The following is a 27,271-nucleotide window of genomic DNA, read 5'->3' as shown; positions in this document are numbered from 1 at the left end:
TGATGTATACGCTCCCAGGGCTCCAGTGTTGCTCTTTATAGATGACATCATCTCTAGTCTCAGTGTTCTCTGAACCCCACCAAGATCTCAAACCCGGGGACCATGCCAGTAGCCCCAACTCTACCTCTACATGTCAGAAACTGAGGTCTCTGCGCACCTAGGGGTGGGGGAAGCTGGGGGGGTGAGCTTGGAGATTCTGAGTTGAGGTCATACGGTTAGAGACGTTCAGCAGAAAGTTGGGCATTTGGAACTGGTGTTTGAAGCTCTAGTTTCAAATTTTGGAGGTGTCTGCTTAGAGCAGATGAAGGCCAAGAATAGATGTGATTGTCAAAGCGACAAGTAGAGGGCCAGGTGCTGAATCTTAAGGGACATTAGCATTTGGGGGCTCGCAGAGGAAGAAGTACAACCTGGAGAAGGAACACTTCAGGGAGTAGAGGGCCAGGAGCATCCTGGGAAGGAGGAATTTCAAGTTGGAGGTGGGTCGTCGCACCTCCACCTGCTGCGGGAAAGCTGGGGTGGGTGGGCCTGAGGGCAGGCCTCTGGGAAAGTCTGGTCAGCAGAGTGAGCCCAGCAGCGGCCTATAAGGTAGGAAAGGAGGCGGAAGAAAGCAAAGCAGGATGTGTAGGTGCCTATTTTGCAAGTGTGAGAGAGCCTGTGAGGACTGGAGGCACCTGGGGGAAAGGTTGTCCTGTTTGGTTTTGATTTTTTTTTTTTTCCAACAAAAAAGAGGGTCTTCCTGTCTTGGTGTGTTGGTAGGCGCTGGTGAGCCAGTGGAGCAGTGAAAGGTGATGAAGCAGAGTCCTAGAGGAGGCAGGAGGGGTTACATCTGCTTTGGGAGGAGAAGGCACGCTTGGTCCTGGGAGGCTGAAGGGATGGAGATGGGGTGGGGGGAATTTGTAATTGAAAAAAGAATTCAAAGATGCTCTGGTTAGTAATTATCCCTGGACCCAGCCTTCTTAATGAAGTCAGGGTCTCAGTCATTTTCATGGAAGAAAGAGACAGACATTGAGAGTGAAGAGAAAGGGAAGGATTTAGAAGCGCTGTTGCAGGGACTGTTAACGTTACGAAGCATCATTAGCCCCCAGCGGAGGTCAGCGCGTGCGAGCTGATGGTGGAGGGTCTGGTGAGTGAGACGGACCCTAGTAACTCACAGCAGAGTTGGAGACACAGATGATGGGACATCATGACAAGTTATCTTACAGAAATATTTATGCAGTAAGATCACAGAGGCGTAACCCCCAGAGTTAGACTCCAGGAGGGAAGAGTGGAGAAGGAATGAGGCAGGAAAGGCAGCAGGAGTGGGCAGCAGTTCAGCTGAGCCCTGTTAGGGGAGTGGGCTTTGTCTGGGCGGTGGGAGGGCCGGGTGTGAGTAAAGTGTTCACAGGACAGGAAGTTTCTGAACCGGAGGCCTGCAGTCCACCTGCTCAGAACCAGTGGCTGCTTGCCATGGGATGCCTTGGCCGCAGCATCCTGCATTTTGTTTTGTTTTTTGCTTTTTGGGGCAACACCCACAGCATATGGAAGTTCCCAGGCTAGGCGTCAAATCAGAGCTACAGCTGCCGACCAACGCCACATCCACAGGGTATCCGAGCCACCTCTGTGACCTACACCACAGCTCACGGCAATGCCAGATCCTTAACCCACTGAGCGAGGCCAGGGATCAAACCCACATCCTCATGGATCCTAGTTGGAGTCATTACCACTGAGCCAGAGTGGGAACTCCCAGGAACTTGTATTTTAACAAGCTCTCCAGGCGTTTCTTCCAGATAACATTTGTTGAAAATACTTAGTGTGTACTGGGGGTAGTCTAGGTGTACACTTGGGTTCTCAGAATTATCTCAGTAACCCGTGAGGGAGGAGGAGGCAAGGAGGCCTCGGAGAAGTCACGCGACCGGTCATGGCCCTGGTGAGTGGTGGGCCCAGGCTCCCAAGCCGGCCACGAACCCGGCTCGTTGGGGGAACCGCAGGTAGTTTATTTTTTTTTGGCTGGCACACCTGGGGGTGATCAGAGATAAGCTAATAATAATAATAGTAGTTGAAGTAGAGGCCATGTTAAAAGGCTTAGATTTTGGCGTCATGGTTTAGTGACTTTTCCAGTAATGCTTATGTACCGAGAATGAAAGCAAATAAAGCAGATAATGATTTTTAGTTTTTTAGTACCAACCTGCCATTTGAACCTCCAGAGTCTCATCCTGATGCGACTCCATTTCTCCCCACTTTTCCTCTAACAAAAGTCACTGGAACTGGGCTGAGCTCTGGAACGCCAGCACCCATGTCCTAACCCATGAGGCGTCTGGCTCCAACTGCTTTGCTTGGTTGTGAGTCCTGTCCTTTTGTGTGTGCGTTTCCCTCCCGAGAATTTAAGCTTTAGGACGGTGGGGACCTGGCGTGTTTTGCCCGCGGCCATAGCCCCAGAGCCTGCACATAGCTGTCTGTCTGTCCGTAGGCACTGAGTGGAAACATTCTGTGTCCACAGTGTCCGTCATCTCATTCAGTCATGGGAGATGGGTCTGTTCCACAGGTTGGTCTGGATGCTTAAGAAGCTGAGTAAACCATCGTGACAGGGGATCATGACAGCGAACCACAGATCAGCCAGTGGCTGTGGGTGCCATGGCTTCCAGGCGTGGCGTGGAGACTCACTCTTACCCGCGTTCTTTGCCCTAGGCCCCTGGATGGTGGAGCATGGACCCCGTGGCTGCTCACAGCTGCCATCTCCTCCAGCAGCTGCATGAGCAGCGCATCCAAGGTCTGCTCTGTGACTGCATGCTGGTGGTGAAAGGAGTCTGCTTCAAAGCGCATAAGAACGTGCTAGCAGCTTTCAGCCAGTACTTTAGGTATGTACTTTCGCCTTTGTTCTTCCCACTGTATGGAGAAAAAGTTCCTCCGGAAAAAATCCTTTGACTAAATTCTATTTTCTCCTTGGATTTCACCCTCCTTAGCTTTTGAGCACCTTGTGAGGTTTTTGGTTTTGTATTTAGAGAAACCCAAGTGGAAAAGAGCCTTTTAACTACAGTCTATATGGGGCAATTGAAATGTTTTGGTACTTTGCCTTTGATTTTAGTAGTTCTAATTAATGTCAGTGTTGTGTATATATTTCTTATCCTCTCAGGATGAAAAGACTGAGGAATAGAATTTCTGGTGAGAACATTTCTGTAATAAGAAATCAAAGTGGGAAAAACATCCTATGTGCTATTTTTTAAAATAAAAACATTCTAGTTTTTGTTTTTCATTTGACTATTTGAAGAAAACAGATGTTTTTGTTTTTTGGGTTTTTTTCTGTCTTTTTAGGGCTGAACCCGTGGCATATGGAGGTCCTAGGCTAGGGGTCAAATTGAAGCTATTGCTGATGGCCTGCGCCACAGCCATGCCAGATCCTCAACCCACTGAGCGAGGCCAGGGATCGAACCCACGTCCTCATGATTCCTAGTCGGATTCGGTTCCTCTGCGCCACGACAGGAATTCCTTGAAGAAAGCAGGTTTGAGCTCACTTTACTTATCCCTGTAATCATTTTTGCTTCAATGTTTCACTCATAAATAATATCAAGCAGTAGTATTTCATTTATTTTTTTAGAAAAAATATTTTCTAATACATTTTCTGATTAGCTAAGTTTGTCTCACTTTAAACATTAAAGCTTCTTTTTCCGTACCTTTTTTTCCCCTAAAATGTATATAGTGCTTTAGTAAACAGTATTTGGAACAGGATTTAATCTTTCCTTGATAATTCCTCGAATCATCCGCTTGAATCTCACATGTGCTCCGAGCCACACTGCGGGGCATTCGCTCCCTGGGTTTGGCAGCACCATTTGCCCCAGTGCAAAAAGGTCCCATGCTTGGGCTTTGCGTGTGCTTTCTGCCTTCGCAGGAGAGTTAGCTTGGATGTTGTGATACATTGGCTATTTCGAGTTTTCTCCACCCTACTTCTAATCTGTACTTTCCCTAAGTAAGAACAGAGCAGAACTGAAGGTTGTTTGGAGGAAGCAGGTGACCGCATTTAACGAAATGTCTTTAACAAACTCGTAAGACAGTTTTCCTCACTCAGCTTGGTGTTTTTACACGCTCCAAATTCATTCATTCACCTGTGAACTTAGGCCTGTAAGAAAGTGGCTGGGCTTTATGGTACCTTTCCTGCCGTAGTTAACGTATAGGGCTCTCTCACTGCTGCTTCATGGACCATTGGGTTGCTGAGAACCATCTGAGAACCAGATAAGTTACTGCTCACAAAATGAGTCGCTATCAAGTGCCCAGAGTAGTCAGATTCATAGAGACAAAGTAAAATGGGAGTTCCCAGGGCTGAGGGCCTGGGGAGAGTGGGAGTTACTGTTTTAGGCATACAGAGTTTCTCTGGGGGATGAGGAAAAGGTACTGGAAATGGATAGTGGTGATTTCTGCATAACAGTGTCAGTATACTTAATGCCACCGAATTTAGCATCTGAGCCATCGTTAAGTGTTTGACATTATGTATAGTTTGCCACAATTCACAAAGTTTTTAGAAATGGTTATACAGCTCAGGTTGGTTTATTATAGTTGTTATTATTATTATTTTTGGTTGCACCTGCGGCGTGTGGAAGTTCCCAGGCCAGGGATTAAATCCAGTCTGTGCCATAGCTGCAGCAGTGCCAGATCCTTAACCCATTGTGCTGGGTCAGGGATTGAACCCATGCCGCGGCAGTGACCCAGGCTCCTACAGTCGGATCATTAACCCATTCTGCTACAGCAGGAGCCGTATAATTGTTTTTATTTTCACGTAAATTTTTTTTTTTTTTTTTTTTTTTTTTTTGTCTTTCGTTTTTTGGCCGCCCTGTGGCATATGGAATTCCTGGGCCAGAGATCAGATTCGAGCTGCAGTCTTGACCTATGCCACAGCTGCAGCAATGCTGGATCCTTAACCCACTGCCAGGCTGGGGATCGAACCTTTGTCCCAGCTCTCCCAGGATACCACCTATCCTATTGCACCACAGCGGGAACTCCTTCAGGTGTTCTTAAGACACTCAGATGTAGAAATATTTTTGCATGTGTTTTATGGTTGGAGATAAGTAGTTTGTCAGACTAAACATGAAATATTGAAAAACGTGTATTCTTCAGTTTTGTATACTCTGTATACAATTAATAATACATTTGGATAAGAACCTTTTAGGGAAAAAAGAGCAAGGAGTAGATTTCAAAATTTAGCTCAGATTTCTGTGGAAGTTTGGATACTCAACACACTAATTCAGTTCATCCGAATTGTTTTATTACATGGCTTGCCGCAACTTGTTAAAGGAGCGAAGCATACTTAATTTCAAAAGCTTGGCATGTATAGATAGTAATTTTGAATATTAGCGTGACTGTTATTTATAAGAAAAGGCTATCGGACCGTAGGAATTGTTAACACTGTAAGCAGATATCCCTTCTTTTATCAGGAGCCTCTTCCAGAATTCTTCAGGCCCGAAGAATGATGTTTTTCACTTGGATATTAAAAACGTGAGTGGCATCGGACAGATCCTGGACTTCATGTACACGTCGCGTCTGGATCTTAACCAGGACAACGTACAAGTCATGCTGGACACGGCCCAGTGCTTGCAAGTCCAGAACGTTCTGAACCTGTGTCATACGTTTCTGAAGTCAGCCGCCGCCGCAGACCGGCCGGGCCTGCCTTGTCACAGCGCCTTCTCGCTGCAGGGCGCCCTGCCCCCGGACGCGAGCTGTGTCCTCGGGGAAAACTACCCGCCTCCCTTGCCGCAGGAGTGCCCAGCCGGGGTCCCGCGGGGCAAGGCTTTGGATGGGTCGCCAGGCCACGCGCCGCCCTCAGCGGGTCTTCATCCTTCGCCCGCCGAACCCTCCAGACAAGCCCCCGACGCGCTCGACGGCGGCTGCGCAGATCTGCCCTTCAAACAGCCAAGCTGTTACTACAAGCTCAGAAACTTTTACAGTAAGCAGTACTATCGACAAGCCACCTGTCCCAGCCAGGAGAGGGCCACCGAGCAGCCGTTCCCTTTCGGCGCAGCCGCAGACCTCGGGGCCGTGGAGCACCCGCCCTGCGCCGTCCGTCATCCCGCGTGCGCCCTGGAGTCCTCGGAGCACCTGCCTCCCAACTTCCTGGCCCAGCCTTTGAGCGAATCGGCCCCGGCCCCGGCGTCCGACGGCGCGGGCCCGCCACCGCCCACCAGGCAGATGAGGCTCAAGAAGGCCGTTCACCTGAAGAAGCTCAACTTCCTCAAGTCGCAGGAATCTGCAGAGCGCACCTCTGGACCCAGGTCAGATGAGAGCGTCACCGAGCGGACAGAACCTGCCAGTGACAGCAGCGTGGAGAAAGTCCACAGCCAAAGGGCTGAAGACAAGGAAAGCGAAGAGCTCCTCCGCGCGGAGGATTTTCATTGCATCAGTGAGCTGGGGAGGCCCGAAGAGCCCGCGGCGCCGGAAGAGCAGCCCCAGACGCCTCCGTCCCAGAGACAGTACGCGTGCGATCTGTGCGGAAAACCTTTCAAACACCCGAGCAATTTGGAGCTTCACAGACGGTCTCATACAGGTACACTGATTCAGTCCCCGCAGGCAGAAGGGGGGCCTCCCGCAGACCATCAGACGCCACTGCCTGCTCCTGTTTTTGTAAGAAGTTTTGCTATTGCTTAATGACGTCATCGATGTTTACCAAACATGTCAAGGCGCGTTAGCTGTTTTTTATTTTATATTTTGATGCCTCTTAAAGAATGATCTTAAGTTCTGTAAATGCTTTCGTAGAGTCGGTTTTAAAAGATGGTACACTTCTCATTTGAACTTTACGGTAAACCTTCCACCTCTGATGGTAAATGACTGATGCCCTCCAATTTCAAATTAATTCTAAAACAGATTAAGCAGTTTTTAGTTATCTCTTTAGAATTAGGTCGCTTATTTTTTAAAAGCATAGCATATGTTAATTCAGACTCAAGTAATTTTGTTTTGAGTAATTCTGAACGCTTTAAAAGTAATTTGAATATCAGATTTTAAAAATTGTGATTTCGGAGGTAGGAGGTAAATTTTTTAATAAGGATAAGCTTTAACCATGTGTTACTTTCTTTTTCTTTCTTTCTTTTCTTTCTTTCTTTCTTTCTTTTTTTTTTTTTTTGGTATTTTGCCTTTTCTAGGGCCGCTCCCTGCGGCATATGGAGGTTCCCAGGCTAGGGGTCCAATCAGAGCTGTAGTCGCCAGCCTACGCCAGAGCCACAGCAAAGCAGGATCCAAGCTACATCTGAGACCTACACCACAGCTCACGGCAACGCTGGATCCTTAACCCACTGAGGAAGGCCAGGGATTGAACCTGCAACCTCATGGTTCCTAGTTGGATTTGTTAACCACTGAGCCATGACGGGAACTCCCATGTGTTATTTTCAAATGAAAATTCTTTCATTTGACATTGAGTTTTCAAAGTTTTATTACCTCACTTCATACCTCCTCCCCTTTCCAAAATGTTTATTTTTTCCAAAGCTTTTTTTGAAAGTCTTATACAATATATAACATTGTTATGTAACATGTAGATATTACTTTCCTTCCTGCTCTTAAACATGATAAGTCTAATACACATTACAGATACATGGCAATTATCTTAAAGGCATGAGAAGTAGTATCTTACAGATGCTTCCGCCAGAGCTGCCTTCAGAGCTTGTGTCATTGTGACTATTGATGTGATGTCCTCTTATCCCTTTCCATCCCCCGTTTGCTTAGGTCTTTGCCACCTCATTGTGTTATATTTGAATATGAAGTCCTGTATCGTTATTAGTGGTACAGAATTACTCCACATGAAGGCAGCGTCACTGACTCAATTTCACCCTGAGAAAACTTAACTTTCTTAACTTTCATTCTGCTTTCTTAAATTTTCTGGAGCCTGAGGATCACTGTCATTTTTATTTGAAAAACTTACCTGTTTAGCTTTAAAGGAAACAAAAGCTGTGTATTCTGTGAGAACGTCTTTGGATGGTAGTAGTCATACAGTTAGAAGTGGACCGAGAGGGAGCAGTTCTCAAAGTGTGATCTGGGGCCCCCTTCGAGGGCGTCCGTGAAGGCCCAGCTGCATCGTCGTGTGGGATGCTACTTCCTTTTCCTCCTTCTCCCACGAGTGTACAGAGGAGTCGGCTAAAGGCTGCAGGATGTGTGATGAGGCCTTCAGTCTAGCGGCCGGTGAAAATGTCCTGTGTTTCTGAAACACTTAGTTTTGATTTCTGATATGGACCATACCGACAGATGCGGCCCACATAAACGGAAGCTCTTTGGGGTCCTCAATTGTTTAGAGTGTGAGGGGTCCCCAGGTCAAAAAGTTTGAGAACCACTGAAGTAGGTTACTTAACCGGGTCACTTGAGAGTCTTAGAACTAGTGACCTCTTTTTCAGACGCTCGTATCTCATAATGGGGTTTTAATGTAATGTTATCTATGTCCCCGGGATCTCAGACATAAATGCAGTCCAAAATACAGCGTCAGTATCATTATGTTACAGATGACCCTTAAATAACGTGAGGTTTAGGGGTGTTGACCCTCCAAGCGTTGGAAAGTCCTAGTATGATTTATAGTGGTCCTGCATGTACCACTTCCTCCACATCCGCGGCGTCAGCCAGCCTCGATCTGGTCATACTGTAGTATTTACTGTTGAAAAAGTATGAATGGACCCACGCAGGTCAAACCTCATTGTTCAAGGGTCAGCTGTACTTGGGGTTAGAAGCTCCCCTGTCGTCCTTGAGGAAGCCACTAAACAGTTTCAGGAAAAGATCAAAATAAAAATATCCTGGCAGAAGCCCAGAAAGCTAGCCGACCCCAGCAGTACAGCAGAAAGGGGAATATTCCTGCTGTTTTTTAAAAAGGCTCTTAACGAAACCACTGGGTTTGAGGGGATGGGAGAATGGAAGGTCCTTGGTCTTCACGCTGTTTCTCGGGGCTCTGTCAGTGAAGCAGGGCCTGAAGTACGGTTTTAAACAGACTGTTTCCAGAGACCGTCCTCAAAACTGCCGGTGAGCTCCGTTCTCCACATCCATCTGTACCCAGTGTAATTGTCCAGAATTGCTAAAATCAGAAGGGGCCAGGCCGTCAGCAGGGGATGCTCCCGTAATGGGGTCTTCTCCCCCCTGTTAGCTCATCCCCACCAAGGCTGACGGGCAGTGAGGAGGGCGTTTACCCCGTGCCACTTGCAGGAGGTCCCGCTCTGTGTGGGGCTGTCCCCATGCGCTGGGAGCAAAGGACTCAGGTGAAAGACAGGTGACCAAGTTCCAGCTGCTCAGCGAGAAAACTCGCCTTTGAGCCGAAGGGAAAGACCGTCCAAAGCCTCAGTATCGTTTGAATGCAGATAAGTACATCCGGTTTCAACCCAGGTCTAGATGCGGAGAACAACGTAATTTTTAGAGAAAAGTAAATGCAAATCTCCCTTCAGCCTCTCCGCCTGTCTAAGGGCGAGAGAGATGAGGCGCCGCGGGGCTCCCCCCGCGTTCACTCTGGCGATGACGTGTGGGATGCTCGGCTTTGGAAGGTGGGACCCACGAGACGGGCGTCAGCATTTGAAAGAGGAAATTATTGTGCCGGTATTACGAATGATTTGACAAGTTGTTGTTTTGTTTTGTTTTAGGTGAGAAACCTTTTGAGTGTAACATTTGTGGGAAACATTTCTCTCAGGTGGGAATACTTTTATTGATTGTTAATAATTGGAAACCTGAACCCCAGTGTTTATTTTTATTACAGATAAGACATTCTCTTGGACTTGGGAGAGGAGCCTCTGATGATCTCTCACTTAAAAGATTTCAGACGAAATCAGGAGAAAATAATTTTCAAGGAAACATTCCTAGTTCACTGAGGGAAAAATACCGTTGTTTATAAGCTCGTGAACTCACACAGTCCCTTTTCCCCCGTTAAGGATGGGTCCAGGTCTAGTGCATTTCTCCCCTTCCGTGGATATACGCCGTCCTGAGCATCACTTGCGGGCTGCAGGTTGTGCTGGGCTGGATCGAAAACAAGTGTCCTTATTCTCACTGAGACAGTAGATGTTAGGATGTTGGAGAAGAGGCCAAACGCTTTTCATCTTCTGCTTTGACAGCCTTTGACAGACCTCTGTTACGGCCTTTGCATGAGTGTCCTCTGTCAGCCCGTGCACATTAGGTCCTCCTACAGCTCTGTACTGATCGAGGCACAGGCAGAGAAATCGAGAGATTTAGTTGCAGAGAACATTTTGAATGTCATAGAATGGCTGTGGGTATCTGCTTTTCCTTCTGATGGAAGGTAACTGTTTCCCTGCCAGGCACTGGCTTTCCAGAAGCAGCTCGCAGGTCCAGTGCCCAGTCCAGGAGAGGAAACACTCACCCACAGCCGTCTTTACACGCGCACGATAATCCTGTAGGAGCAGCTTGTGCGAACGCCATTTCCCTGGGGAGAGGACCTTCGGGCTGGGCCTCGACGGGCCCCTGGAGACCTCCGTCTGCTGAGAGTTGGGCAGCTGGCCCTGTGGAGCGTGGAGATGCAGGAGCAGTGGCGCCAGCTTTTGACACGTCCCCAGGGAGCCAGCTCTTCCGATTTCCCCTTGGGCATTTTCCCCAGCCCCACGCTCTAACTTCTCCGCACTCTCCCCGCTTCCACATGCAGTGGTTCACCGGCCCCGACATGTGACTGTGCGCTGCTGGTCCAGCCAGGGGCCGTGCTGCTCTCAGTGCTCAGTGAGCTTCGCTGAACTGGGGGTGGGGGGGCTGCTCTGCCTGCAGCACCCTCAGGTTGAGGCCTGTGCTTTTTTTACCAGCCTTGCCCGGGGGAGGGGTGGGGCTCAGAGCTTGGCCTCTAGAGCCAGGCCCTGTGGATTCAAATCCAGCCTCTGGTTTACTGCTCTGACCCTTGGGCAGGCTGCCTGATCCGGTTGGGTTCATAACCTGCTGAGTCACAGCGGGAACTCCCAGCATTATCACTTTGTTCTGAATACTCCTCGTGTCTGACTGGGTCAGCGTCTCTGAGTTGAAGGCGTAGAGGTCCCGGAGGTTGAACTGATGGGCATCAGATGCTTCAGGTGAACCCTCTGTTCGCTGTCTCGTGTATAACTTGCAGGTTTTTAGTCCTGGGACAGGGTTTATTCATCCTGCTCCGACTCTGTGCTAGGTCTTGGAGTCACAGCCGCAAGTAGGGTGGCGTCGGAGACTCCCTGAGGAGAGTGAGTGGGGTCCCGCCCGGCCGAGAGCTCAGCCTGGAAAGTCTTTGCAGAGGCTGCAGCAGGTGCAGAGACGCCGCTCGGGAAGCAGTGCAGGCTCTGTGGTGAGAGCCAGGCCGAGAGCATGTTGAGTGCCGGTGGACCGCATGCCTGCTGTTAAGTGGGCAGTGGGAATGGAGCATTAGGAAGGCTAGTGGAGACGACAGGGTGAGGTGCCGGGGGCCGGGCGTCCAGACCCTTACAGGCCATTCCGGAGACTGAATTTCACCTGCGAGGGGAGGGGAGCGGCTGACATCATCTAGCTTAAGTCTTTACCCGACGCCTGGCTGTGGGCGCGAGAGCGGGCGCAGGGGTTGGGGGGGGAAGCAGGCAGGTGATTTCAATGGCAGCCCTGCCCACTGCCTCCGACTTTGCTGTCCGCGCTCCCCCCGAGGCTTGCCAAGGCCAGCCCTGTCGATAGACGCTGCAGAAATTCTCTTCTGTGGTGCTGTCTGTGGTTTTTTGTTTTTTTTTTTTTGTTTTTGTTTTTTTTTTGGCTTTTTAGGGCCGTACCTGTGGCATATGGAGGTTCCCAGGCTAGGGGTCACATCAAAACTACAGCTACACTGCTGCGTCACAACAGGAACTCCCTGCTGTCTATATTTTTATCGGGTTTCTATGAATGTATAGTTACGTATAGTTATGGTTTTTAGATGTACATGGCTGTCTTATCTCATAAGGAAATGATGAAATTTTTGTGAATAAGGACTCTTAAAAAACTTCATTCACCAAGTATTTATTTATTGGAAGCCTACGGGACCCAAGGAGCTCTGCCATGTGCTGTGCCATGTGCTGGCAGCCAAAGCTGGGTAAGGCTTCAAGGCGCTTATCGTTGAGAGGAAGAGACATGTCTGCAGTGGCAAAGTACAGTGAAACGCTGCAGGTGCCGTGGCCGAGATGTGTAGGGTCTGGGCAAAGAGGAGAGTACACGTGCCACCTGGAAGCGGTGGTGTTTGGGGGGCTGGACATGGGACGTGCTCCGTGATGGCCTAGGGGGCCCTGCAGGCGGGGGTGGCGTTGATAATTCCAGGCCGAGGGCACAGTGGCCGGGGCAGCCTGCCCTTCCTTTCTCATCTGAACCGGATACATGTAGTTATGGAGGAGTGGAAATGTGTCCCTTCTGGAAGGTTCGTAAGCTGGGAAATAGAGGTTACCGTCTCGTGGCTCGTGGTTAAGGAACCGACTAGTATCCATGAGCGTGCAGACTCCGTCCTTGGCCTCGCTCAGTGGGCTAAGGATCTGGTGTTGCCTTGAACTGTGGTGTAGGTCACACATGTGGCTCGGATCTGGCCTTGCTCTGGCTGTGGTGTATGCTGGCAGCCACAGCTCCAATTCAACCCTCACCTGGGATCCTCTATATGCCACAGGTGCGGCCCTAAAAACAAACAAACAAACAAACAAAAAAGTTAGGAAACAGATGTACCAATGTCTACCAATAAGAAATAATCTTAGAGTTCCTGTGGTGGCTCAGTGGGTTAAGAACCCAACTAGTATCCATGAGGATGAGGGTTCGATCCCTGGCCCCACTCAATGGGTTAAGGATCCAGCATTGCCATGAGCTATGGTGTAGGTCGAAGACACGGCTCAGATCTGGCATTGCTGTGGCTGTTGCGTAGGCTGGCAACTGTAGCTCCAATTCGACTCCTAGCCTAGAAACTTCCATATGCCATGGCTGCGGCCCTAAAAAGAAAAAGAAAGAATCTTTTGTGCTGTTTACTCAATTTAGTATTTAATAGGGTTATCCTTTAAAAAAAGAAAAGAAAAGAAAAAAGCCACAACCTTAATAATGAGTCAGAGCCGTGTGACACCTCGGTTTTGAAAAGCTCCGGTAAGCCTAGCCTGTGCCAGCAGCCTGTGCGCGTGTCAGTATCACTCTGGACACACTGGACATGCCTGCATCTCAGCAAGTACAAGTCGTGCAGCACTACAGAGGCTGGCGGATGTATCTGGAGCTGCGTGTCTCCCAAATGGATGGAACCTGGGCTGTTCAGTGTGTCCAGAGGAGGAAACTAAGTGACAAGTCTGGAGTTCCTGTCACACGAGAAACAGGAGGGAAACCGGGTATATTTAGCTGTCTTTAGGCAGAGGAATGGAGTTGTTTTCTCTCTCCAAGGAGGCAGGAATAGGGAGCTTGAGCAGCTGCTGTGGACGGATGGTTGTGCGAGGCTGATGGCTGTACGAGGCGGGGGCCCTCCCAGCTCCTGTGTCCTGGCGGGACTGGCAGGATAGGGCAGCCCGTCAACCTGCAGGAGGCTGCTCCGATTGTTCCAGGGCCCTGAGGCCCCTGGTGCCACAGGTGCCAGTTTCATCCCATCCGTGGTGAAAATGCAAAAAAATATATATATATTTTAATGGACTTTTCTTAAGTTATTAAATTTTTAACTCAGTGATGATATTTCCCACACTTGCCGTTGTTAAACATCCTTTTACCATCTAAGATCTTTGCTCTTTAGGTGACATCTCTGTGTTAATCTCTAGATTTTGTTTCTGTTTTAAAGTCTTAAAGCTTTTGAACTAGATGACTTTTAAGATCTGGGCTCTCTTTTATCTCAAGTTTTAGGCTCCCTGTTTTTGATGTAATCAGCAGCCACTAGACAGGCCCTCTGACAGGAGCTGTGTGATGCAGATGCTTAGTTTTGTATGTTTATATACTGATGTTCAGGTGCCCTTTAGAAGGAGTTTAGTTTTTAAATTACTCAACAAATGAAGCATTGACTTCTTTTCTACAAGAGAATTCTTCAGTTCAGGAATCTGACAACCCCATCCTAACTTAAAATGGTATCCACTCAGAGTAGAACTTTCTTCCCTGCTGATATTTTTCAGCACAGCAGCAGCACAAGGTTTGGAGTCTGTGCGCAGACAGAGCTGAAAACGGGTGTTTGCTCCCAGCCTCAGGGGCTGGGGCTGCTTCCTTCCTTCTCTGAGCCTCTGTTTACTGCCTGTAGCCTGTGAATTATACTCTATGAGGACATTGTGACAACTCAGTGAAACACTGCTTACGAACGAGAGCTACTCCTGTTACCAGTGGCTGGGGTTTTCATGGATCCAACTGTAGACATTTCTAAGACATGGTCCGTTCAGTTAGAGCATAATTAGTCATTGAGTACAGCAAAGTTTACCAAAAATAAGGACGACTGAAGGGCAGACAATCTGGGCCCCAGAGCACTGTATAATTTGGTATAAACTACCTGACTGTATTATTGGGCTTTTTGTCCAAATCTTTCCATTATTTAACCTGCTTTTATACCATTTATCAGACTAATAGGTGCTCCTTTATTTGGAGGAATTCTGCATTTCCAGACTTAAGTAGCTAAAGAAACATTTCAAAGCTGGCTTTACATTGCCGACTGTAATAGTAAGTGGAACACCATTCAGTTGTGTTTACTTCGGAAACAAGTGATTGTTGTGCTTTATTTAAAAATGAAAAATGCAGCATTGCTAGGAATCAAATCAGAAGGCATTTCACTCATAAGACGTAGTTTACAAAACAACTTGAAACGAGAGATCTAATTTAACCATAGAGCAGGTGGTGCTATTCAAATTGTCATTGAAGGGATGAGCTTTTCTGAAATTTGGAATGACTGGTTTGAAACAGTCCGTGGTGCTTCAGCTTAGTAACTCCAGTGCGCTGTTTCCCGGAGTGACTCTGCCACGCCGACAACTCAGCACAAGCTAGTTTATTCACAGAAACCTGCAGGCCCTCATGTGAGACAGAGTCTGAATTCAGACAATCTATTATTAGTTTCTGGCCTGTCGTGTGACTACAGCAACTCGTTTATTTATAAATTTATTTATTTGAAAACCTTTTTCCACATTCTTTCTCTGGCTATCTAACATCAGTTGTTCTAAGCCATACTTATCACGTTCTAGAATGTCATGTCCCAGTCTTTCCCAGATCCGATAGACATAAAGAATCTTCCATGTCATACAAGGTAAAAGCCACAGAGGACATCAGAACCATTTTCAGACCTATAACCATAAACTCTTTTTGCATTTATTCAAAGAAGAGTTTGCAAATTGACAAAGCCACATTCATGAGTTTGGTAGTACTGTTCGTTCTCTTTTTTTGGCTTGTTTTGTGCACAGTGCCTGCGCTTGACTGCCGTTGGGTATATCCATCTCATTCAGGGTTTCTTTGTAACAACACAACACTATGAAATATTAAGTCCAAGAAATGGTAGATTGAGGCTATTCGCTTAAATCACAGCAAAGGAAGATTTTGTTTCCAGACCCCAGCATTTGCCGCTCTAATGTCACTGTTAGAAATTGAGCCATTTTAATATTGATTTCCTGTTGATTTGTGTATGGACGTCTATTTTGTGATCTCCATTTAAGTCGGTTATTCTTCATAAAGCCCTGCTAGTTTCGGAGACGAGGGGTCTAAACAGCCCGCAGCTGAAGGACGGCTGTCAGTCAGTCTCCTCATTTGCGTTTTTTGCACAAGGGTAAACTGAGCGGCCTGCCAGGCAGAAGAGCTGTACTGCCAGAGGAAATACCGTAAGGAAAAGTCTTACCTTCTTCACGAACAAAAGCACGCTCTTTAGGAAGAAACAACAAATACCGAAATAACTAAGTACAAAGTTGCTGCCTTTTTTCTTAAGTGCTGTTTGCATATGGATGGTCCCAGTTTAAAAAAAAAAAAATGAAATAAAATACATCAAGAACTGTTTAAAACACAAGCTTATCCACCCCTAAAGCAGCCGCCACAGAGTGTGGGGCCCATTTCAGAGGGACCCGCAGGAGCCGCGCAGGCCTGGGTTGGGACCGGCCAGGGGTGCAAGGAGCACAGGCCGAGACGCCCAGGTTCAACTGACTGCTGGGCAGCCGCTCCCCAGCTTGGAGCCTGGCTGGGCCTTGTCTTTTTGCACGCGGCTGCTTCTGAGTTGTGCGTCGGAGTCTTCATTCTGAAGTTGGACTGGAACCTGGCTACACCTGTCAGTTTCCCTTTTGAATTTTATGCCCTTAAAAAATTTTTTTTTTCATTATTGGCCTGTTTTTTTTCTTTCCCTTTTTTGCAGGCGGGTAACCTGCAGACTCACTTACGTCGACATTCCGGGGAAAAGCCATACATCTGCGAGATCTGCGGGAAGAGGTCAGTTCTCTCCATACGGGAGGAGCAGCCTCAGCACCTTTGAAAATCCGTGTTCTCTGAGCCACGTGGGGGCTCACTGCTGCGCTCCTTACACAGTGCAGCCCAGCCCTCTGGCTTTCCATGTGACACACAGAATAACGAAAAGAAACGCAGTTGTTAATTAAAAGGAGAATCTAGGGCACAAGTCTTATGAAATGGGATTTTACATGAAACAAAATTCTCTTAGACTGAAATGTCCATTCATTCCAAAAATGTCTGTTAAAATAGATGACTTCCCATGGAGCTGACCGTCTGGCAGGGGAAATGAGACCTGCACCCTGAATGCCTCGACTTGGGTCAGGGGAGGTGGTAGGAGGCGCCCCGGCCGTGCACCCAGGCCCATGAAGGGCCGTGAGTTCAAGTGCAGGAAGGAGGGCTAAGCCCAAGGGCTGGGTGGCCTTTGACCTGGGAAGTGAGAACTGACTTGGTGACGGCCTCACTCTGGGGGTGGAGAGCCGGGCGAGGAGATGGGACCTCGGCGTGGACCCCTCCCCTCCTCAGGGGCGTGTGTCGGGAATCCACCTGCGTTGCCATCTAGAGTGTCAGTCATTTTAAGACAGCAGGCAACAGCCAGGACTGGACCGGTCACATCGTGTTTTATGTATTCGTTTAACTGTCCATTTGTTCAGCATTTATTAAGCACCTACTGTATGCTAAATGCTGTGACAGGAACATAGCATAAATTCTCTTTCTCTGATAAGTTTGTACTGGGGGTGTGGTGGGGGTGGCCCAGGCATGGGACAGTTAGAGTCCCAGTCTTGTGCCAGGCTGGCACAGTACTCTTTTTTTTTTTTTTTTTTACTCAATTTATCACACCTATAGTTGTACAATGATCATCACAATCCAGTTTCACAGTGGGACAGTACTCTCGATTCAGTTCCGGGAAGATAGTTGTCTCTGCAGAGGGTAGACGACAAAAGCTCCTGAGCCGGACGTGCTTCCCTTTCTGCCATAGCTGCCTCGTCCCTGAGGCCGCGTGTAGTGCCCGGGTCACACGGACTGCCTGTTTGGGGCGCCCTGTCGCATAAGCCCCCTGCTCCTCTTTGCCTGGGGTCCCTGAAAGCCTGGTTTCACAGGGTGTTTTAAATGTGGGCCTTCTGAACTTGGTCTGAAAGCAAGGTGTACACTTAAAACCATGTCTGTATATGACCCCCCCCCGGCCCCATGTCACCCCTTCCTCTGCTGTGGGTGGGGCGGAAGGTTGGAGTTACCCCTCAAGCCAACCTAGCGATCGTCTCTGAAGAACAGGCAGTGAACGTAGGTAGGAAAACATGTTTTTAGATCATTTTCTCATTTCCTTTAAGAAGAAGAGAAAAAGAGTAAGGATTTTTTTTTTTTTTTAATGCCCATTTCAAATGAAATCAGGCCGCTCCTGATGACATTGCAAAGTCATGCAGGGAGCCGTCCATCCGCTCCCTCCGTGGTTTTCAAGGATGAAGATTCGCAGCGAGGTCAGAAGGCTCCTAATCGGATTTCCGAATCCCTTCCAGGTTTGCAGCCTCCGGGGACGTCCAGCGCCACATCATTATCCACTCGGGAGAAAAGCCGCACTTGTGTGACATCTGTGGTCGAGGTAGAGCTGCGTGTTTCCCTTTTCCTCCTTGAAGCTTTCCGACGGGCCTGTTCTCAGCCCCTCGCTTCACGCCTGTTCTGCTCTCTCTAGGGTTTAGCAACTTCAGTAATTTGAAGGAGCACAAGAAGACGCACACGGCCGATAAGGTCTTCACCTGTGACCAGTGCGGCAAGTCCTTCAACATGCAGAGGAAGCTGGTGAAGCACAGGATTCGGCACACGGGGGAGCGTCCCTACAGCTGTTCTGCCTGTGGTGAGTCTCTGCCCGCCGCAGACCCGCGCCCGCCTGGTCCTCTCTCTGGGGACAGCGCTGGTTAGGGCCCCAGGTCGTCCTTGCTTGGTAAGATGAAAGTCGCGCTGTTTCTTTATGGCCTTGGGCTTTGTTCACGTGGCAGGTGTCAGGAAGTGTCCTTATGCTCCAGACACACGGTGACTGATGGGGGAGTCCCAGGGACCACTGCTCCTGGGGGGCACCCTGGGGGCACTTGGGAGAGAGGGGAAGAGTGCGCGGGGTGCGGCGCAGCAGCAGGGGGTGCGGCAGCAGGGGCCAGGGCACGGAGGCCTGCAGGGGTGCAGACAGGCTCAGGAGGGAGGGCTTCTCAAAATGGGGTGTCGTGAAGCAGAGGTCATTTGTGCTGTGCGTGACGCTTCAGTGCATCGGGAGGAGGGAAGGGAGGCTGGCAGCCCTATCTCCAGGCCCATCACTGCACAGGTGAGGAAACTGGGACTGCGAGCTAAGTTGCCTGTTCCTCATGATCTCGGCGTGTTAGCGCCTCTGAGGAGCTGGGGGAGTGTGCACGTGCGTGTGCCTGTGGCAGTGTGGACGGAGTCACGGATGCATAGTAACCATTTTTCGATTACCTATTTATTTTAATTTTTGGGGAGTTCCCTTCGTGGCTCAGTGGTTAACAAGCCCAACTAGGATCCATGAGGATGCTGTTCACTCCCTGGCCTCGCTCAGTGAGTTAAGGATCCAGTGTTACGTGAGCTGTGGTGTAGGTCGCAGACATGGCTTGGATCTGGAGTGGCTGTGGCTGTGGCATAGGCCAGCAGGTGTAGCTCCGATTCGACCCCTAGCCTGGGAACCTCCATATGCCGCAGATGTGGCCCTAAAAAAGCAAAAAAAAAAAAAAAATTATTGTAGTTAACTTACAATGTTCTGTCAATTTCTGCTGTACAGCAAAGTGACCCAGTCATACATATAGATATGTATGTACATCTTTTCCCCTTATTATCTTCCATCACGTTCCATCCCAAGTGACTGGATATAGTTCCCTGTGCTGCACAGCAGGACCTCATTGCTTATCCAATTCTAAATGTAATAGTTTGCATCTACAAACCCCAAACTCCCCGTCCATCCCACTCCTTCCCCCACCTCCTTGGCAACCGAAGTCTGTTCTCGATGTCTGTGAGTATAGATTGGTTCATTTGGGCCATATTTTAGATTCCACGTATAAGTGATATCATACAGTACTTGTCTTTCTCTTTCTTAGTATGAGAGTCTCTAGTTGCATCTGTGTTGCTGCAAATGGCATTATTTCATTTTTTTTTTTTATGGCTGAGGAGTATTCTGTTGTGTATATGTACCATATCTTCTGAGTCCATTCATTATAATTACCTATGTAGAGCAAAAAGGAAAAGTGCTGAGTCAGGCTGCAGGAAGCCTGGAATTGGGGTGTCCTTAGAGTTGTGATTGTAATTGGCTTCTAAAATAGGGCAGGGCACAGAGTTCCCTTTGTGGCTTACTAGGTTAAGAACTTGACTCATATCTGTGAGGATGCAGGTTTGATCCCTGGCCTTGCTCAGTGAGTAAAGGGTATGGCGTTGCTGCAAGCTGCAGCATAGGTCACAGATTCGTCTGGGACCCAGTGTTGCTGTGGCTGTGGTGTAGCCTGGCACCTGCAGCTCCAGTTCAACCCCTAGCCTGGGAACTTCCACATGCCACAGGTATGGGCTTAAAAAGAAAAGATATAAATAAATAGGGCAGGACATGTGGGCTGTAAATGAAGGCAGCTTTATTTGCATTTCCCCCTTAAATTGTATAGAGGTCTCTTGGCAACTCTGTAACTATTCCAATTGCTCCTAAAAGGTGAAATTCCATCACTTTTAAATCACAATTGCAGTCTCAAGTCACTGGTTTAAAATGTCACTTCCAAATTACTATTACACCTGTGAACTTGATTTCAGGTTCAGTGTTCTCTTCCCTCCCTTCTGCCCACGAAGCACCCCCTCCCCACTCTGTGGAGGAGGGGGTGCATCGGGACCCCTCTCTTCCCCCTCCCCTGATGACTAACCACTGCCTCTTCTGACCCTGACCAGGTCAGCCTGGGGGGTGGGCAGGGGAGCAAGAAAGTGAGCAAGAGTGGTCTTACATGACAAGTGCAGATCTTTTTAACAGCTTTATTGAGATAAATCCCATGCTATAAAATGCACCCATTTAAAGTGAACAGTCCAGCAGTTTGGGTATTTTCAGAGCTGTGCTACCCTCACAGTCTGATCTGAGAACATTTTTGTTCCACAAAAAGAAACCCTACCCTCCTTAGCAGTCACTTCCCCGTTCCCTCCCTCAGCCCAGGCAACCCTCTGTCTCCTTTCTGTCTCTATAGATTTGTCTGTTACAGACATTTCATACAAATGGACTCATTATAATATGTGATCTTCTGTAACTGACTTTTTTCACTTTGCAAACCTGCTGTGAATATTCACGTACCACTGTAGGTGTGGATGTAGGCAGTTTCCATTTTAGGGTAGCTCCACAGTCAGGGCTTTGCTGTGCTTTTTTAAATTTTTTTATTACTCAATGAAGTTATCACATCTGTAGTTGTATAATGATCATCACAATCCAATTTCACAGGATTTCCATCCCACAACCCAAGCACATCCCCCCACCCCCCAAACTATCTCCTCCAGAGACCATAAGTTTTTCAATATCTGTGAGTCAGCATCTGTTCTGCAAAGAAGTTCAGTCTGTCCTTTTTTCAGATTCTGCATGTCAGTGAAAGCATTGGATGTTGGTGTCTCATTGTATGGCTGACTTCACTTAGCATGATAATTTCTAGGTCCATCCATGTTGCTAAAAATGCTGGTATTTCATTCCTTTTAATGGCTGAGTAATACTCCATTGTGTGTATGTACCACATCTTCTTGATCCACTCCTCTGTCGATGGACATTGAGGTTGTTTCCATGTCTTGGCTATTGAAAATAGTGCTGCAGTGAACATTGGAGTACATGTGTGTTTGCGAGTCATGGTTTTCTCTGGATAGATGCCCAGGAGTAGGATTGCTGGATCAAGTGGTAGTTCTATTTTTAGTTTTCTGAGGAGTCTCCATACTGTTTTCCACAGTGGTTGTACCAATTTACAATCCCACCAACAGTGTACTAGGGTTCCTTTTTCTCCACACCCTCTCCAGCACTTTTTGGTTGTAGACTTTTTGATGATGGCCATTGTGGCTGGTGTAAGGTGGTACCTCATCATGGTTTTGATTTGCATTTCTCTAATAATGAGTGATGTTGAACATCTTTTCATGTGTTTCTTGGCCATCTGTATGTCTTCTTTGGAGGACTGTCTGTTTAAATCTTCTGCCCATTTTTTTGATGGGGTTGTTTGTTTTTTTGGTATGGAGCGGCAGAAGGTGTTTATAAATTTTGGAGATTAATCCCTTGTCAGTCGATTCACTTGCAGAGATTTTCTCCCACTCTGTGGGTTGTTTTTTCGTTTTGTTTAGGGTTTCCTTTGCTGTGCAGAAAATTTTAACTTTGTTTAGGTCCCATTTATTTTTGTTTTTACTGTCATTAAGAGGTGGATCTGAGAAGATGTTGCTGTTGTTTATGTCAGAGAGTGCTTGGCCTATGTTTTCCTCTAAGAGTTTGATAGTGTCTGGTCTTATATCTAGATCTTTAATCCATTTGGAGTTTCTTTTTGTGTATGGTGTTAGAGAGTGTTCTAATTTCATTCTTTTCCATGTGGCTGTCCAGTTTTCTCAGCACCACTTATTGAACAAGCTGTCTTTTCTCCATTGTATATTCTTGCCTCCTTTGTCATCGATTAGTTGACTGTAGGTGCGTGGGTTTAATTCTGGGCTTTCCATCCTGTTCCACTGATCTCTATTTCTGTCTTTGTGCCAGTACCATACAGTTTTGATGATTGTTGCTTTGTAGTATAGTCTGAAGTCTGGGAGCCCGATTCCTCCAGCTCCATTTTTGTTGTTCAGGATGTCTTTGGCTATTCTGGGTCTTTTGTGCTTCCAAACAAACTTTAAAATATTTTGTTCAAGTTCTATGAAAAATGTCCTTGGTAATTTGATAGGGAATGCATTGAATCTGTAGATTGCCTTGGGTAGTACAGTCATTTTGATAATATTGACTCTTCCGATCCAAGAGCATGGTGTGTCTTTCCATCTGTTTGTGTCCTCTTTGATTTCTTTCTCATCAGTGTCTTATAGTTTTCAGAGTACAGGTCTTTTGTCTCTTTAGGTAGGTTTACTCCTAGGTATTTTATTCTTTTTGATGTGATGGTAAACGGGATTGCTTCCCTAATTTCTCTTTCTGCTCTTTCATTGTTAGTGTATAGAAATGCTATTGATTTCCATGAATTAATTTTGTATCCTGTGCCTTTGCCAAATTCATGGATGAGCTCTATAATAGTTTTCAGGTGGAGTCTTTAAGGATTCTCTAGGTATAGTATCATGTCATTTGCAAATAGTGATAGTTTTACTTCTTCCTTTCCACTTTGGATTCCTTTTATCTCTTTTACTTCTCTGATTGCCTTGGCTAGGACTTCCAAAACTGTGTTGAAGAGTAGTGGCGAGAGCAGACATCCTTGTCTTGTTCCTGATCTCAGTGGGAATTCTTTCAGCTTTTCACCATTGAGAATGATGTTAGCTGTGGGTTTGTCTTATATGGCCTTTATCATGTTGAGGTAGGTTCCCTCTATGCCCATTTTCTGAAGGGTTTTTGTCAGAAATGGGTGTTGGATTTTGTCAAAGGCTGTTTCTGCGTCTATGGAGAGGATCATATGGTTTTTATTCTTCAGTTTGTTAATGTGGTGTATCACACTGATGGATTTGCAGATATCGAAGAACCCTTGCAAGGGCTTTGCTGTGTTTAAACCTTGGCCCCCTCTCCTCTGTCTCCTCCCCCCACCTCCCGTCCCCCCTCCCGGACACTCTCCTTCCCAGCATTCCAAGCTTCTTTCCCTTCCGCTCTCTCCTCCTTCCCCAGCACTTAGCTGCACTTCCCCTGCTGGAAAAGTGCCTTTCCTTCCAGCCGGACCTCTCCCTCCAGCCCTTGGTTTTGTGGCACTTCACTCCGAGGAGACCTTCCCTGTTGGGGTCCCGTCGCCCCTCTAGGCATCCCTCTTAGGCTGGATTGAAAATGGCTCGCAAGCATGACCCTCGTCCTACCTGTGGAAACACTCCTGTTCCACACTCCAGAGGTCTGCAGGCCCACGGCGGACGGAGGGGACCCCCATCTCTGCTGCCCACATGGCGAGCCAGCTGTCCCCATCAGGTTGTCCACGCAGGAGGCAGGCACAGCTCCACTGTGCGCTCCTGATAGAGGCACAGGAGAGACCCCCACACCCCCTCTCTGCAATGCCTGAAATTTATATGTGTAAGGACCCTGAAATGAGTTACCACCTTTTGCCCAATAATTCCACTGCCGAGGATTTATCTTAAGGAAACAACGAAAAGAAAGATGCTAATCAAACCTCAGGTATGGTGACACAGCTCAGATAGCCCACCATTGCTCCCTGGAGAGCTGAGAGTTCAAATATAGTGACATAGGCCTGAGAGGAAAGTTCTAAAATGTGTGTCCACATAAACAGAGTGGGGTTTTTGTTTTGTTTTGTTTTTTTAGGGCTGCACCTGTGGCATATAGAAGTTCCCAGGCTAGGGATAGAATCAGAGCTGTAGCTACCGGCCTGTGGCACAGCCACAGCCATGCCAGGTCCAAGCCACATCTGCGACCTGCACCACAGCTTGAGGTAATGCTGGATCCTTAACCCACGAGTGAGGCCATGGATTGAACCCGTGTCCTCATGGATCCTAGTTGGGTTTGTTACTGCTGAGCCATGACGGGAATTTTTTTTTTTTTTGCCTTTTTGTAGGCCCCACCTGCGGCATATGGAAGTTCCCAGGATCGGGATCAAATCAGAGCTCCAGCTGCAGGCCTGCACCACAGCCACAGCCACCCTGGATCCCATCCATGCCTGCGACCTACTTCACAGCTTGCAATAACACCGGATCCTTAACCCACGATGCCAGGGATTGACCTTATCAATCCTCATGGATACTAGTTGGATTCTTAGCCTGCTGAGCCACAGCGGGCACTCCCTACTGTGACATTCTATAAGGTTATTTATTGATTTTTCTCTTCTGACCCAGGCCAGTGGTGGGACTAGATCGCCTACCTCTGGCATATACCCAGAGAAAGCAGGGCTTGGAGGAGGAGGCCTAAAATATGTTGAAAGCTAAATGCATGAGTACCTTTAGAAAAGATGCTTCTAAATTGTAATTGGCTGAGTTAAATTTATGAAAATCTGACCGAAATTAACGGGGTTTCCCAGCACCCTGGCTCCCCAAGCCCAAGCTCCTGTGCAGGGAGACCCCCCCCCACCATGCTGCAGGTTGGAGGGGCTGCAGCCAGAGCAGAACGAAAGAGTCTGGAGTCCAGAGTGAGCAGGTGATGCACGACTGAGTTCTCGCTAAAGCAAGGTCCTTCAGTATCCAGCAGGGGGCAGAGGGGACGCCTGCCAGAATATTCTCCTCTGAGAAGATCCCTTTTCTCCTTCCAGGAAAGTGTTTTGGAGGGTCCGGCGACCTCCGCAGGCACGTCCGCACGCACACCGGGGAGAAGCCGTACACGTGTGACGTGTGTAACAAGTGCTTCACCCGCTCGGCGGTGCTGCGGCGCCACAAGAAGATGCACTGCGGGGCGGAGGACGGGGGCCGGGGCGCCCTGGCGGAGCTGGCGCAGGCCATGGACACCTCTGACCTGGAGCGGTCCCAGAGCTCCGACTCCTTCTCCCAGGACATGGCTGTGACCTTGATGCCCGGGTCTGTTAAAATCCCCGTCCCCCCCGTGGAGGAAGACCCCGTGCCGGAATTTGACAGCCACTGTAAGTTCCGGGCCATGGCCCAGCCCCGCGGAGGGAGCGAGCAGGAGAAGCTCAGCCTGGATCCCGTCAAGCTCGCCAAGCCCCACGTGCCGCAGGCGCCGCATCAGGCCTACGCCTACTCGGACGTGGAGGCCTCGGCCGGCGCCGAGCCGCTGCAGGCCGACGGCGTGGCCCTGATCCGCTCGTCCCTGGCCGCCCTGGACAGTCACTGCGGTGACCCCCTGGGCAGCCGCGCGTCCGCCCCCGCGTACAGGAACTCGGAAGGGCAGTTCTTCTCCAGCATGACCCTCTGGGGGCTGGCGATGAAGACGCTGCAGAATGAAAGCGAGCTGGACCAGTGACCTCCGGCCTCAGCATCTCAGCACCAGGAACAGCTCCTCGGCTCAGGCCTTCAGGGCCTCCGGAGAGCCGCCCTGTGACCAGCCAGGACCGGCCAGGTCCAGCCCCAGAGGAGCCTGACAGGATGCCTCCTGGCGAGTTCAGCACACGGGAAGAGAGGCCCGCCAGCTCATCGCAGAAGCAGATGTGGGGCAAAACAAGGCACATCCCAGAAGCCAGAGGCTGGAGAGTCGGCTCGGAAGGTGGTGTGGACCGCCGGTAACTACTGTACATTGTGGTCGTGGTAAAGGGAAAAAATATGTGGGTAATAATACAAATATTATTTTTGCATTTTTACATGATTGGCATTTGTAGCATTTTGTATTTTTGTTTACAAAAAGATTTTATTTGTATAGGAAACTCATGCTATAATTTAATTTGAATAAATGAAAATTGCTTTTCTGTATCATATTGTGTTTCCTCCTGCATGTTTATTAATCTTAAGACCATAGTGATATAAAAATAGTTCCCACTGTGGCTCAGCAGAAATGAATCTGGCTAGCATCCATGAGGACGCAGGTTTGATCCCTGGTCCCGCTCAATGGGTTAAGGATCCAGCGTTGCTGTGAGCTGTAGTATGGGTTGCAGATGCAGCTTGGATCCTATATGGCTGTGGCTGTGGTGTAGGCCAGTGGCTACAGATCCAATTCGACCCCTAGCCTGGGAACCTCCATATGCCGTGGGTGTGGCCCTAAAAAGATTAAGAAATAATAATTTAAAAAAATATTGCATGCTCGTCCAGCAAGGATAAGTACCGTGTCAGTTCTTCCATCCCGGACAGTGGGCTTCGGAAGCCCTCAGAACAGAGCCTGCATCCTGGTGGCCACTTCTTGGTGGCTTCCTCCTCAGCCTCCCAGAACCTTCTTTCTCTAGGTTTGCTTTTCTGCATGTGCGATAAATAGCTTTTGGCATCCTACCAAGGCTCAAACCATCTCCTCGTGTAGCTGAAGCTGCCTGCCCCGGGTCTGGTTGCTGACAGAGCTTCTAAACATGTTCTTCCCCTCGGCTGCCCAGCAGACCTGCTGGCCTCATGGGACAAAACCGTGTCCGTAGCGCTGTTACAGGAGTGTCAGAGTGAGAGAACGCACGTGAACGTGCAGTTACCTGTGTGGACAGCAGAAGCCGCTTGTCTAGACCTGCTTGCACAGAGGCGAACACGGTCGTCGGCGGCTCTAGCTCGGAAATGAACACAGCCAACCAGAGGAACACGGGGAGGGGAGGATGTTCGTGGAAGAGCCGTGGATGCAGGATAGGTCCGCTTCGACGTCACATTCGGGTTCCACTCCTGGTGTTCCCACCCTTAAGGGCGCGGCAGCCCCACAGGGCTGGGGCAACGAGCACACACCGTCCCTGCCCAGAAGATGGAAGACCCAGGTGACCTGCACGAGGACCTGCAGCTGGCAACGGTGAGGCCCAAGGTCTCCTGGCTGTGAACTTGACGCCTGGGAGTTGCACATGGGTGTCGTCTCCCACCGCCTCTTTCTGGCTCCTCCATCTGATGTCCCAGCCCCCACAGCCCTTCATCTCCACCCGCACCTACAGCCCAGTGGTCAGCTCATCTTTTCACTGCCCCTCTCGTCCCTGTCCACCTCCTTCCCAGGCCAAACCCCATGGGCCGTCAGGCCGTGATCCACCCTCTGGCCTCTTCATCAGGCTTCCCTGGTGAGCCTCCAGCCTGTCTCTGCCCCTGCACGCGGGGCACTGAACCAGGCCGTTCTCTGGTTTCTATCCCAACTCGCTCCTGGGGAGCCCTGGGTCCATCTCGCCTCCTTCCTCCTCCATCTAGACCCTGCACTGCCCTAGACAGCTCTTTCTCAGTCTCTGCAGTGCTTCCCAACCTCTGTACCTCCCTGCTCCGTCTTCCCGCTCAGGAACTTGCTTCCTAGCCCTGTGAGACCCAGAAGCAACTAGGAAGGGCC

General features: G+C 48.8%; 1 protein-coding gene across 3 annotated transcripts in view; it reads left to right on the top strand.

The window, feature by feature from the left end:
- The window catches only part of ZBTB49 (zinc finger and BTB domain containing 49), a 30,353-nt gene extending 4,593 nt beyond the window's left edge, over positions 1–25,760 (top strand). The window contains exons 2-8 of one of the 3 annotated variants that reach the window (XM_003128851.6): positions 2,665–2,834; positions 5,400–6,505; positions 9,558–9,604; positions 16,172–16,245; positions 17,775–17,857; positions 17,948–18,109; positions 24,651–25,760. In XM_003128851.6, the coding sequence (XP_003128899.1) occupies positions 2,683–2,834; positions 5,400–6,505; positions 9,558–9,604; positions 16,172–16,245; positions 17,775–17,857; positions 17,948–18,109; positions 24,651–25,315 (2,289 nt within the window). In that variant the 5' untranslated portion in view covers positions 2,665–2,682 and the 3' untranslated portion in view covers positions 25,316–25,760. Of the gene's footprint in view, positions 1–2,664; positions 2,835–5,380; positions 6,583–9,557; positions 9,605–16,171; positions 16,246–17,774; positions 17,858–17,947; positions 18,110–24,650 lie in introns of those variants that run through there. The other 2 variants (XM_013989281.2, XM_013989283.2) reach the window with 2 other exon arrangements.

This window comes from Sus scrofa, chromosome 8 (assembly GCF_000003025.6).
Source record: "Sus scrofa isolate TJ Tabasco breed Duroc chromosome 8, Sscrofa11.1, whole genome shotgun sequence".
Taxonomy (NCBI): Eukaryota; Metazoa; Chordata; class Mammalia; order Artiodactyla; family Suidae; genus Sus; species Sus scrofa.
Note: the sequence above shows the minus strand (reverse complement) of the source record. Positions and strands in the feature narration are given on the sequence as shown.